A 12330-nucleotide genomic window follows, 5' to 3' on the forward strand; every position below is an offset into this window, starting at 1 on the left:
ATTTTATACATTATAGCCTCTTGTTCAAACAAAAAATGAATTGTATTTGTTATGTAGCATTCAGGTAATGGTATCAGGTTTTCATATTCATTGTTTTAAAATTCAATTGTACATCGACATGGTGTATGTTTCATATTTTCTGTATACTATGAGAATACACTGCAAACGTTTTGTTATGACCATAGGCATCCATAAACAGACAATGACAACAGCGGGATCCTTCTTTTATTTCTTTGATCATTAAATGTTTTAAAATTGTTATCATGGTTCATAATTATCAATAATGTGTTTTCTAAAGATTCTAAGTTCATTTCTCCCCTTTCAAGCTTCCTTGTTTGCTTCACACATAAAAACACACGCTGTAGCTGTAGCTCTGACAGCGTCCTCCGTACCATTGGAGCAATTTGTTAAACTCTTTAAAATCCTGTAACATTAGGGGCTGACTCCTAATGACATCGATCTGACCAGCAGCTACAACAAGGATGAATACTCTCTTTACCAGTCTGTGGACTGTTCTTTTGCTTGGTCGCCTGGTCAGGTCCCAGCAGATGCAAAGGTATGATTACTTGATTCCAGTTTGAAATAAAGTCTTTTTCCTTGATGCATGAAATAAATAACAATGAATCTAAAGTAATAAAATGATAATGTTATGTCTCTCTTAAATGTGGGAGTTTTTTGGTGTGTGAGTTCAGTTGAAAACGATTTTATAAGAAAACCCTATTTTTATTATTTTAATAATGATGATAACAAAGTCTTTATATCAACCTTTCTTAACACGTTTATAGCTGAATAAAAATAATGGATTACAATTACGCCTTACAACATGACAAGAATCTTTTTCTATAATTTTGTAAACGTATCATTCATTACGTACGTAAAATGATGAACTAATACGAGCATCAGACGAGCTTCCTGTAGTACTTTCTGCTTAATATATCTTGTATTGTCAAGGTTTCATAAGCAAGAAAACAACCTAGCATTCTGCAAGTTTACATACATATATGGACTAGCTTAATTCTTGGGGATTAATTATGCTTGACAAATCTCTTTTTCCAGACCAAGGTAAACTCTTTGTCGTTGCTATACACGCGACAAGCTTTGTTTGCCAAAAATTTTTTGGACGTAGCTTATCTTATTTTCTCTTTTTTTAACCCTAGCTTTCCGAAATTATCAATTTCATGTCCCGGATGACGAACATAATTTAGAATTGCTAATTGATCGTTAATATTGTAACTAAAGTGTACGTATTGACTATTAATTAGAATTCGTTAGACTCCTGATCTTTAATTTTTTGTGACAAATTGAATTGTGATATTGACAAAAAATTACATATATATGGTGCCCCCAAACCCAATTTCAACAAACTGACTCTTAACTTTATCATAGCCGTCTTATCATACATCATTCTTAGTTGAGAATCTACACTTTAGTAAAACTGTTACATATACAGATAAAACAATACAATTGGGTCAACCTTAACCTGTCTTAGAATTGCCATACGTCGTGAAGAACTTAAGGAGTGCCTTCACTGTTGTATTTTATTCAACATCGTTTAAGATAAAATAGATTAAATATCTGTTTGATAATCAGGTTGAGAGGCCCATATCAATAATGAAGCTGTTTACAAAAATATTGCATATTATTGTTGTGCATTTCAGAAGGGATATTTTGAATTATCTACTGAACAGCTCGAAGTATGACTCTCGAATTGCACCTGACTACGAAAAAGGTACATACATACTATGGTGTGTGTTAGTCAAAGGAAGCTCTTTGACAACATTTGATAAAACCTAAAATTGCGATACAGAAGTGTTTTTTATTTAAATTACTTGATATTGACAATCATGTAACAATGATGTTATTATGTTGTTTGTAGATGTGGCAACGGAAGTTGATGTTCAGCTTGATATTAAGAGTATCGACTCCATTAGTGCCATATCAATGGTATGAAAGTGTGAATAATTCGGTTGTATACAAGCACAACAGTGCAACTTTTATCCAAAATACGCTCAATACGTTTTTTAAGAGTAAGTGTAAGATGCACTTGTGTGTCTTTATTTAGAAGATTTGATATTATTTAATTATAAATAACACCAAAGCAGGTGTTGTGGCAATAATAAATTCATGTACGACGACTGACGTGTCATCTCCTATCATGATAATACAGCATTAAATATATATTTTGATATATACATGTATGATACTTAATGAATATTAAACAATCGCTGCAAAATTCTAAACTACAATAGCACAGTGGTGTCCTGTTATTTGTGTTAATTAATGGTTATAATGATCCAAATCGTAATTGTAAAAAGAACAGCCGTGTTCACGATAATTCAAGCATTTCCTATAACCCTAACATAAATTGTCAACCATTCAATAAGTAGATTGATTGGGTATATTACATTATTCAGCCAATTGAAAAATAAAGAGAAGACATATAATATTGTACTTAGTTAACTGTTTAAAATAATAGTTATAGCAATCAGACTAAACGTATGCAATATACATGTACTTAAATCAATATATTTAAACTAGGTTTTGTTTTTGTTTGCTGTTCTTTTATATTTTTTTTCGTTTTTTTTTTCAATGTTGTTTTTTTTTTTGGTTGTTTTTTTTATTTATTTTTTTTGTTTTTTTTTTGATTTTTTGTTTTTAATTTTTTGTTTGTCTGTTTGTTTGTTTTGTTTTTTGTCTCTTTTTTGACATTTGAAAAAAAGTTGTTGGAGATCTAATAACTTATATTTCATATGTCAAACTTAATCAGCATTTGATTTCAAACCTTGATAAACTCCATTACAGTTTACTTAAAGTTGTTAGGTTGATTATGATTGCTCCATTTAAAACTTATATAAAATGATTTCTTTTATATAAAACGGCATAATCGTGTAAAGTTGTATTCGTCTGCACATCACATGTAATATCTGTATTATAACAATTTTAAGAGTTGCATAAAGATAATACACCCTTTAAATGTTATAAAGGAAATAATAAGGATTTAAATCGGCACACTGAACGTCACAATTCATCCGTCTGGTTCATCAACCTACACCATTTTGTTACAGGATTACTCGCTGAACGTGTTTTTGCAACAGAAATGGAGAGACCCTCGACTCAACTTCTCTCATATCAGCAACATCAGTGTCCTAGAAATAAACCAGAGACGTATTGGTGATGTGTGGGCCCCAGACACATTTTTTAAGAACGAAAAGAGCGCCAGGTTCCACAATGTCACAGTCCCAAACAAACTTCTCCATATCCACAACGACGGTTCCGTCCTCTACAGTATGAGGTCGGACATGCCTTTGTCTTTGACCTTCTTGAATTGAACACCAAGTGAATAATCACCCCACTTCCATTTTAACCGTTAATAATTGTGTGTTTAATTTCTAACAATTCTGTAAATACATTCACTGTACAGAAACTTTAAAACATCAATTGCAGTTCAGGCGAGGTGAGACAGATTAAAACCAAAGCATTGTTCTAAAACTTTCACCCATTATCAGGACACGCTATCAAATACCTCATAAAGTTTAATGATTGAAACAGAAGCTTTTTGATAACTTTCTTTAAGAATATGATCAATAGTTTTATTTTCTGTAGTTGTTACAACTTTTCTCATAGATTTGAAGTCCAGTATGATTGCATTAATAATTTAGTGTTAAAGTTGGTTTTACAGACCAACTTTTTCAAAACAAGAGAATGTTGTTTAATAATTTGAAATATCCATACCTCTTGAACAACAAGACTGCTTTACAGAAAAACCATAAATGCAAACAATAATATTTAATCTGAGGTATATTTTAGATTAAACTATACAACAATTAAACTTTTTAATAATTCTTATTTACAGATTATCATTAACTCTGTCTTGTATGATGGATCTTCGATATTTTCCAATGGACGACCAGACCTGTTCTATTCTCATGGAAAGTTGTAAGTGTTGAAAGCAACAAAACAACAACGTGTAAGATCGTGTTTTAATAGTAGTTTAATACCTGCTCAGAATGAAAAAAGATAAAATTGTTCAGTGTAGCGAAACATTATCGTTCAGATCCGAGCTATCCACAAACATTGTATGACACATATTGATTATATTGTATATTTAGGATCATATAAAGCTTAAATATTTGACAATGATTACTTATAAAAAATAAAACATGGTCACTTTGATCTTAATATGAGGACGATATGAGGATATTAAGTTCTTACATCGATCTCGTATTGTAATATCCGTAATGTAACATTGTATTTTCAAACAACTTGGTCCGATCGTCACGACTTTTACCAATAAAAATTTATATTATTTGAAGATTATTGCATAGTAGAATCACTTATCGTAGCTATATTTCTATATTAAACTTATAATCTCTTTTGATGGCTAGAAATTGGTCTGGATGTCAGATTTTTACCAATTTAAAATCTTTACTATTTATATAAGCTTTGTTATAAATATTGGCTATTTGGTTTATAGAAAAAGTATTTTTAAGCAACACACTACTTTTACTGTTGTGACAACGGCCTTACAGATCAAAAGATGACATTTAAGCATTTCAAAACACTGTTGAACAAGATTGCGGGGAAAACAAAAGATTGTTGTTCTTTTCATTTTTGGGATTTTTCAGAACACAGTAGGTTTATTAAACGAAACAAATTCTGACTGTGTCAATTGGCACACTAAGTTCATAAGCTTAGTGGATTTGCTTTCGTGAAAATGTACAAAAAAATGCTTTTCATATTTTGTAAATAAGGTAGTTACTAATTAGCAAAGAAAACGTTTCCTTAACGAAGAATTATGAACCTGTTTAATCTTGCATGACTTTTATGGCTGTTTTAGAAAAAATTAACGATCGCGAGCTATATGTACAATCTTTAAATAATGATAATTTCAAAATTATTATTAAATGAGTTATGCTGACATGTTTATATTTATGAAAAAAATGAACAAAATGGTGATGTACAATTTTTGAGTTGCAGTTGGTTACTCTAAGGAGAATGTTGCCTTGAGGTGGAATTCCAAAGAACCGGTTATCTTTGGACTTGACGATAACGACGAACAGAGCCTACCGCAGTTCTATTTCTACAAACCTATAGAGACCGAGGGCTGTTTTAGCGTCAACTCATTTAGTAAGTTTTCTGTTCTCCTCTTAGTTAATTTGTGACGTGTTATTTAGATTACGCTTGACTTTTGTCAAAAGCATAATACGGAATGACACGACCCTCAGTGTGTATTTGGGTACAGTACTCTTCAATCAAAGCTTTTGATCTATCAACAAGCTATCAAATCATTCTGTATCAATTACTTCATCCGGAAAATAAATACTTGCAAAATAAATTAAAATTTGAGGATTTTCGTTTTTTTGACATAGAATTATACGACTATATATTAGAAAGGAAACAATTTGAAAAGTTTGCCATTTAACTTGACAAATCTTCGTTAAAATTTGATGAAACAAAACGCTTAATATAGATGTAGATTATCGGTTTTTTTCATATCACACCAGAGCATATCAATAGTAACCGATCTACAGAGCATTTAGGACTGTATATTAGCTAAAATTACAATGACACATTTACAAAGTTCATAATTAATATAGAACCAGTCACGTAACTTATCTATTTGGGTAAAGCACACCTAATTAAGTTTTCTAGCTGTAGAGGATAATTTATCTTGTAGCTAATACAAGTTGACCGCCCATCACACATACTCAGTATTACTCAGAAAGTCCCTTTCACATTCTTTCTAACTTCTTTCGGGTTTGTTGAACCGATTAGATAGAAAAAAAACCGGAACACTTTCAATTAACAAAAACATTAGATGTACCTTTTTTAAAATTATTTTATATCAAATGCATCAATGATTAAATATATCTGATTAGTTGGCAATGTTTCCGTTTTAAAATAAACAGGGCATTTCGGTATGTCAACACATTAATGAAACTCGCTTTGACCATGTAATTATTCAACTCTTCTAATCATACCTGAATTGTTCTACTTAAATGCTCTCTTCCTATCTTTAATTTTGTTCCCTGTTTCTTGTATAGGTCTGTTTAATACCCTCAGATTGTTTATCACATATTCATTTCCTAGAATACACAGATCTGAATCTGAAAAAGTTTCAAAACTTTTCAAGAAAGTGAGGTTGGTTGGTCTTGAGTCTTCAATGTTTTAGATCTTACACCTTTGTATTTAATCCTAGGAAAAGGAGAATACCTTGCTCTTTTATCATTACATGAATCAAGAACTGTTTGTGTTTCAATTCCAGATATAGAGAGATCCTGTCTCAAAGCCAAACTGTTTCTTCAAAGAAATTTGGGATTCTACATGTCACAAGTGTTTATTCCAAGCATGCTGATTGTCATCCTTTCCTGGATCTCCTTTTGGATTCACGTAGATTATTTACCCGCGAGGGTTTCGCTAGGAGTCATCTGTGTGCTCACCATGACAACGCAAAGTTCCGGCATACGGTCTTCTCTTCCGGTTTTGTCTTACATAAAGGCCATTGATGTCTGGTTGGCTGCTGGACTTTTGTTTGTGTTTGCCGCTTTATTGGAATTCGCTTATATAATGGTACAAACAATAAAACATCGCAAACAAGCTAAGGTATCTTACTCTAATTCCAATAAATTATTCTAATGATAACTTACAACATGATAACACCCGTAACATATATATTGATTTCTCAACAAGTAAATTATAAACGAATTCTTGAATGTATTAGCATAAATAAATATGAGTGAAATAGTTTTTGCAGAACATTTAGCAATGGCCTTATCTTGCGTTAGCTCAAAAAATGTCGAAATAAATGCAGAGTGAAATGAAAGATACGTTTACAGTAAACTTTGAAAAACGAAAATCATAGCGAAGAAAGCGAGTTTTAAGAATTTAAAATCCAGATAAAGTCAAAACACATTTTTAAAAAACCCCCATCAACAACAGGTTCTTTCATTAAAGATTTATTGATTGTTTAATAATTATAGAACAATGAGAAAGATGAGGAAAGCATGCAGATTGCAGAACCGCAGGCGAAGACAGATTTCATGGACCGAGCTCGACGTGTTGATAGAGTGTCCAGAATTGTATTTCCTCTCTGCTATGCTGTATTCAATCTTGTTTTCTGGGCTGTTTACCTTACGAAATAATTGATGATAATGGACATTATTTCACTGATCGATATCAGTCGCATCACTTCTTACAATGTAAATCTGAAGACTGCGCACATCATTTCTTAAATTCAGTTTTTGAACGAGGATGGTTTTTGTGTCTTTTTGAGGAGATAAAATATATGTTTAATTACTTTATAAATCCAATTTAATAGCATGTTCTTTTTAATATGTTTCACATTGATTCAACTGTGTTTGTGTTATAAATATGTTTTCATGTGTTTATGTGGTTTTGAAAAGTAATCAAAAATGTTATTTTGAATTCAATAACAATGAAAAGTGTTTTATTTTAAAGCCTTTATATTGGGTGTCTTTAAAAGTTAATGGAAGCTACAATGATTAAAAAAGCAAAGAATAAATAAAAAAAAATATAACAGTGTTTTGTAAAAAGGAGTTATTATTGTGTTTAATGTTAATACCTTTTATGTGACATGTGTTTTCTTCTTGTTTTACCACATATGATATAAATTTAATAAACATTTTCAGGTCTCCTATTTCGGCATATGACAATTATGAAATTAATTGGTGCTATCTCTGGGTCAAGATTCTAAATCTACTACCATCTTGGCACGATAATGTTAAAACCAATCAGCGTGGCTCCTCGATACCACGTGACCGTTCTTGATCTATTTACTAGAAGAGAACGCCACGCTTTACTTTAAAAAGATATTTTGGGAAAACTCTCCATTCATCCCTTTCTTCCGCCATAATTATTATAATTATCACTTTATTTCTTTTTTGATGTGTCGGTATACTATGTATCTTGTTATTGCGTGTATCTTGTTATTTTTCACTCCTTTTTGATCTTTGTCTTTTCATCGCCTTGATTTTTGATATATTGCATAATATACTGACAAAGACTCTACACAGTAGTCAGTTGTTTTCTAGTCTATGCTGACCCCCTTGATGGTTTATATATATATATATTTTTTTTGTCATTTACTTTAATAAATGAAATGTGTTCATTGCTATATCTGTTTTGTTTTCTCTATGCTTAACATTAAAAAAACTAAGTGCAGTTGTCTTGGCGTTAAATAACATAGGAACATAAACATCTTTTTCTCACACACCACTAATGTTTACCTACATGTATCAATTAAAATCAATATTGTAACAACTTGTCTATTTATGACCAGAATTTTCCGTGAATTAAATAAAATAACTATTCTTAAAAGATATGCCTACTTGAATGCCGTAAAACGTAAAAGCTGTATTCATCACAATTAGACTGACGTCAACTTGTATAATTCTTCATGACGTTACAGTTTTGGTGGCCAACTGAAGTTTTCGTTGCACATGTATTCATACCCTTTAAAATTGTTCTGATACCATTTATAAAATGGAACATAATTAACACTTACAAATTTAAAGAAATCAATTTTAGCTCACTTGTCCTAAAGGCTCAATCTGATTGTACTGCGATAGATATTTAAAGTGTCAACTATTTAAGAAATAAAGTACGAGTAATAGTGAATGTTGCAGAATAACCTCCGAAGTTGGGAAATGTTGTTTTGAAATATAAAAGCCGAGGAGTTAGCTGAGGCTTTTATATTTTAAACAACATTTCGAGACCGAGCTGCAACATTCACGAAAACAAGAAAATTATTTCTATTCTACTACATGTAACAGCCCAGTATTTCTACAGATCGTTTCTGCTATAGAGAGACGATCTAAGTCATTTTGACGGCTGTTCCGTCTAACCCCAGCGGTTATGCTACTACTATTTACATATGTATCGATCAAAGAAATCACATGCAGAAGACAGAATTTTTTCTTGAGATTTTTATTACTCTTCACTTATTTACAAAATATAATATCTTTGAGCTATATTCCTAATATTTAAAGGGCAATTTAATACGATTATTACTACTACACGTTATATATAATTATATTATGTAAAAACACGCAGTGAAAATGTGCTAGGGAGGTCCTAGGAACAGCCGCATTGATTTCTTAAAAATAAACATTTAAGGCAATATACATTGTTTTGACTGGAACTAACGCGTGAAATTGACATGGTTTTAAAACTTTTTACCGCTTAAAGTTGTACTGTCATAATCAGTGCGAGTCAAATAGGTATTTCTGATCTGATACTGATGATGATCTAATTTACTGATGACGTTCGTGGTATATTGGAAAATAATGTAGAAATGTAAATGAGATTCCCCTGCACCGTGTGTTTGATTCAATATTTCAAAATAAATGCATTATTAAACATGTTTAATATATAAGGTTTGTGAAATAAAAGTTATAAGTCACAGTTTATAGTATCTCTTTTCTTGATTTTAACTTGTATGTTGTTCGAATTCAAAGTAGACGCCTTTTAAATATTTCTATCAGCGCTATTACCACAAGTATGACGCAATCACCTCAACTTCCGTCTACCCGTTAGCGTTTTGTCGTATATCTAAAGCAGTAGATTGAGGAATTGAGGTGTAATGCACCGTTTTAGTTGGATTAGTGGTAAGCTAAAGTTTTGAAAAGCCGATCGGAAGACGGAGAGGATCGCAAAATAATTTTTGTAGATGAATTTTAACCGAAATTTTCACCTGATGTGACAGTTTGAAATACATGCAAGATGGCAGCGATGGGTACCTTGTGTATTATTAGATATAGGGCATTTATTTTTATTTTTTATTTTTTTTTATTGAGTTTTTCACTTTCGCAACATATATACATACATACATGACTTATCTTGTACATGTATTTATATAATTATCTTGAAAAGCTTCTAAGTATATGATTATTCTATATTATACAGTTCTTATGTAGTGAAAGTAAATTTTGAGAGAGAGAGAGAGAGAGAGAGAGAGTAAATGAAGGGGAGAGAGCAAGGAAAAGGTTTGGGGCATTGTTCATATATGAATATAAAACTTAAACCATAATCATGTGATAGATCCCTGTTCTACAGGGAAAACTTAAGGGAGGAAAAAAGGATAAAACACGAAAAAAGGACATCACAGTTCAAAACAAGATTGAGATGAGACACATAAAGAGACAATTTAACTATATATAGTACAGTGCTATAGCTTATCACATATATTTTGCCAATGGCTTTCATACTCCTTATATCTACAATTTTTCATTAGCATATATTTTTCAGTCAAGAGCCTTTCTATTACAAAATTTTTTAATCCATGTATATTTGGATTTGTATTACTTTTGTATTTACAAGAAAAAATATATTGCTTCACAATAAGAACCAACAAGTTAAAAAATCTATAAATATCTCTATTTTTATATTTTCCAAAGAGAACTGATTGTTTATCAAATGTTATTAACAGATCAAACTGTCGCAAAATCCAGTCATAAACAGGAGACCATAATTATTTTACAATAGTACATTCATAGAATAAATGTCCAATACTCTCTTCATCTCTTTTACAGAAAGTACATACAGGAGATTCTGCATTTATTTTTTTTATATGAGAACAATTTACAACGCCAGGTGCCTGTGACTTAATAATGTATATGTCTATAAGAAGATACAATTGTATAAATAAAGATACCAGATCTGTCAGATGCGGCGCTTGTGTCAGCTCAATCCTCTCTTTTTATCTTCCCTTGTCTTGTCAGTGTATTTATCTTTTTTTGTTCAATCACCGAGTAGCTCAATACGATTTCAACTTTTGTCGAAAAAAGAAATAATGTACGCTCCTTTTTTGGATAACATTGAATAAAGTTGTCTAGCATTGGCCGTTAGAAGAGAGAGAGAGAGAGAGAGAGAGAGAGAGAGAGAGAGAGAGAGAGAGAGAGAGAGAGAGAGAGAGAGAGAAACACCAAGTACATCAGAGCTCAAGAAAATACACAAGTAATTCTGTTTGGATGTCCTGAAACTTTTTTTTCAAAAATTAAATTGATTGCAGAATTTCAACACTTGATTAAAGTTCCATAATTTTTTTTAAAAATTGTCGCTTCAAACAATGAAACTTTTCGTACACGAATTTTGTTTTTGCAATAGAATTAAATTAACATTATATAAGAGGAGACTTTACAATTGCGCAAACGGGATTCGTTTCTAGCTAAAAGTTTGAAATTAGAGAAAAGCCATTGATTGAGGTCACTGTTCTATCTTGCGTCTAAAAAAGGGATCTGATATTCACGCGTAAAATGCGAGCATACTGGAATGATGCCATTAATAGAATCTACTTTTACCTCCCATGATATTTATGGTATATGTAATTGGTGCCACATGGGTGTTTTTGAATTGGCGGGAAGGGGGGCAGATCAGGTGAGATCTGCTTTGTGCCGCCTGCTGTTATGTAGGTTGAATGAGTCAATGGAAATATGAACACACTCCATTGCCACAAGAAATTTGCTTTCGTAGCTTGTTCCAAATGGAATCGTATTTGCGTCATAGCGAAACATATATGTACGACAAAGCAATCCTTTTCTCTGAAAATTTTCAGCAAGTCCTATCAATTATAATTGACGTATCAAATTAACAGAATGTTATCAAAGTCTGTTTTAACAAATCAAATCGATTTTCATTTAATTTTCCGGGTTTAAAAAGACATCGTTTGGGACATTTATGTTTTCTAACAGAAAATAATCAATATTTTTCAGTCACGAGTCTTTCTATTATAACATTTTTTAATCCATGTATATTTGGATTTGAATTACTTTTGTATTTACAAGAAAAAATATATTGCTTCACAATAAGAACTATCGAGTTAAAAAATCTATAAATATCTCTATTTTTATATTTTCCAAAGAGAACTGATTGTTTATCAAATTCTAACTTTAATTTTATATATATTTACAATTTCAAATTTTAGCCTCATTCAAAATCAAATCTGCAAATCATTTATTTGAATATGTTTACATTCCCTACATTTTTTGGCATGTAAAGTGTGTGGAAAGCTACTGCAGTTGTAACATACACAAGGTATTGAAAGGTCGATATTACAAATTTAACGAGGCCGAGTACAGAACGAGTACGCACGCTTTCGCGCAGCGTTTCATTTGTTTTGTGACGTCATCTTTTTGCTTTGTTGACGCCATGGCGTGATAGTTTCAACTGCAGATATTCAGCTAAATTTGTTGAAAATAGCTCGTTTGATGCGTAAATTTGATTTTATATTGTGGAATAAACATTAATGTCTCAAAGTATTAGCTATATTTGGGCTCGGGTCGAAAACATGAAGAGGGTTCAGCAAGCCTAGCC

General features: G+C 31.5%; 1 protein-coding gene across 1 annotated transcript; it reads left to right on the forward strand.

Annotated features, from left to right (window-relative positions):
* Positions 1-345: 345 nt before the first annotated feature.
* Positions 346-7150, forward strand: LOC117683115 (glycine receptor subunit alpha-2-like). The gene is made up of 8 exons (XM_034451948.2): positions 346-556; positions 1659-1729; positions 1877-1944; positions 3066-3292; positions 3854-3936; positions 4978-5127; positions 6266-6603; positions 6981-7150. Exons 1-8 carry the CDS (start codon positions 483-485, stop codon positions 7140-7142), a joined length of 1173 nt encoding a protein of 390 aa, XP_034307839.2. The 5' UTR covers positions 346-482; the 3' UTR covers positions 7143-7150.
* The last annotated feature ends 5180 nt before the right edge of the window (positions 7151-12330 follow it).

This window comes from Magallana gigas, chromosome 4 (assembly GCF_963853765.1).
Source record: "Magallana gigas chromosome 4, xbMagGiga1.1, whole genome shotgun sequence".
Lineage (NCBI taxonomy): Eukaryota > Metazoa > Mollusca > Bivalvia > Ostreida > Ostreidae > Magallana > Magallana gigas.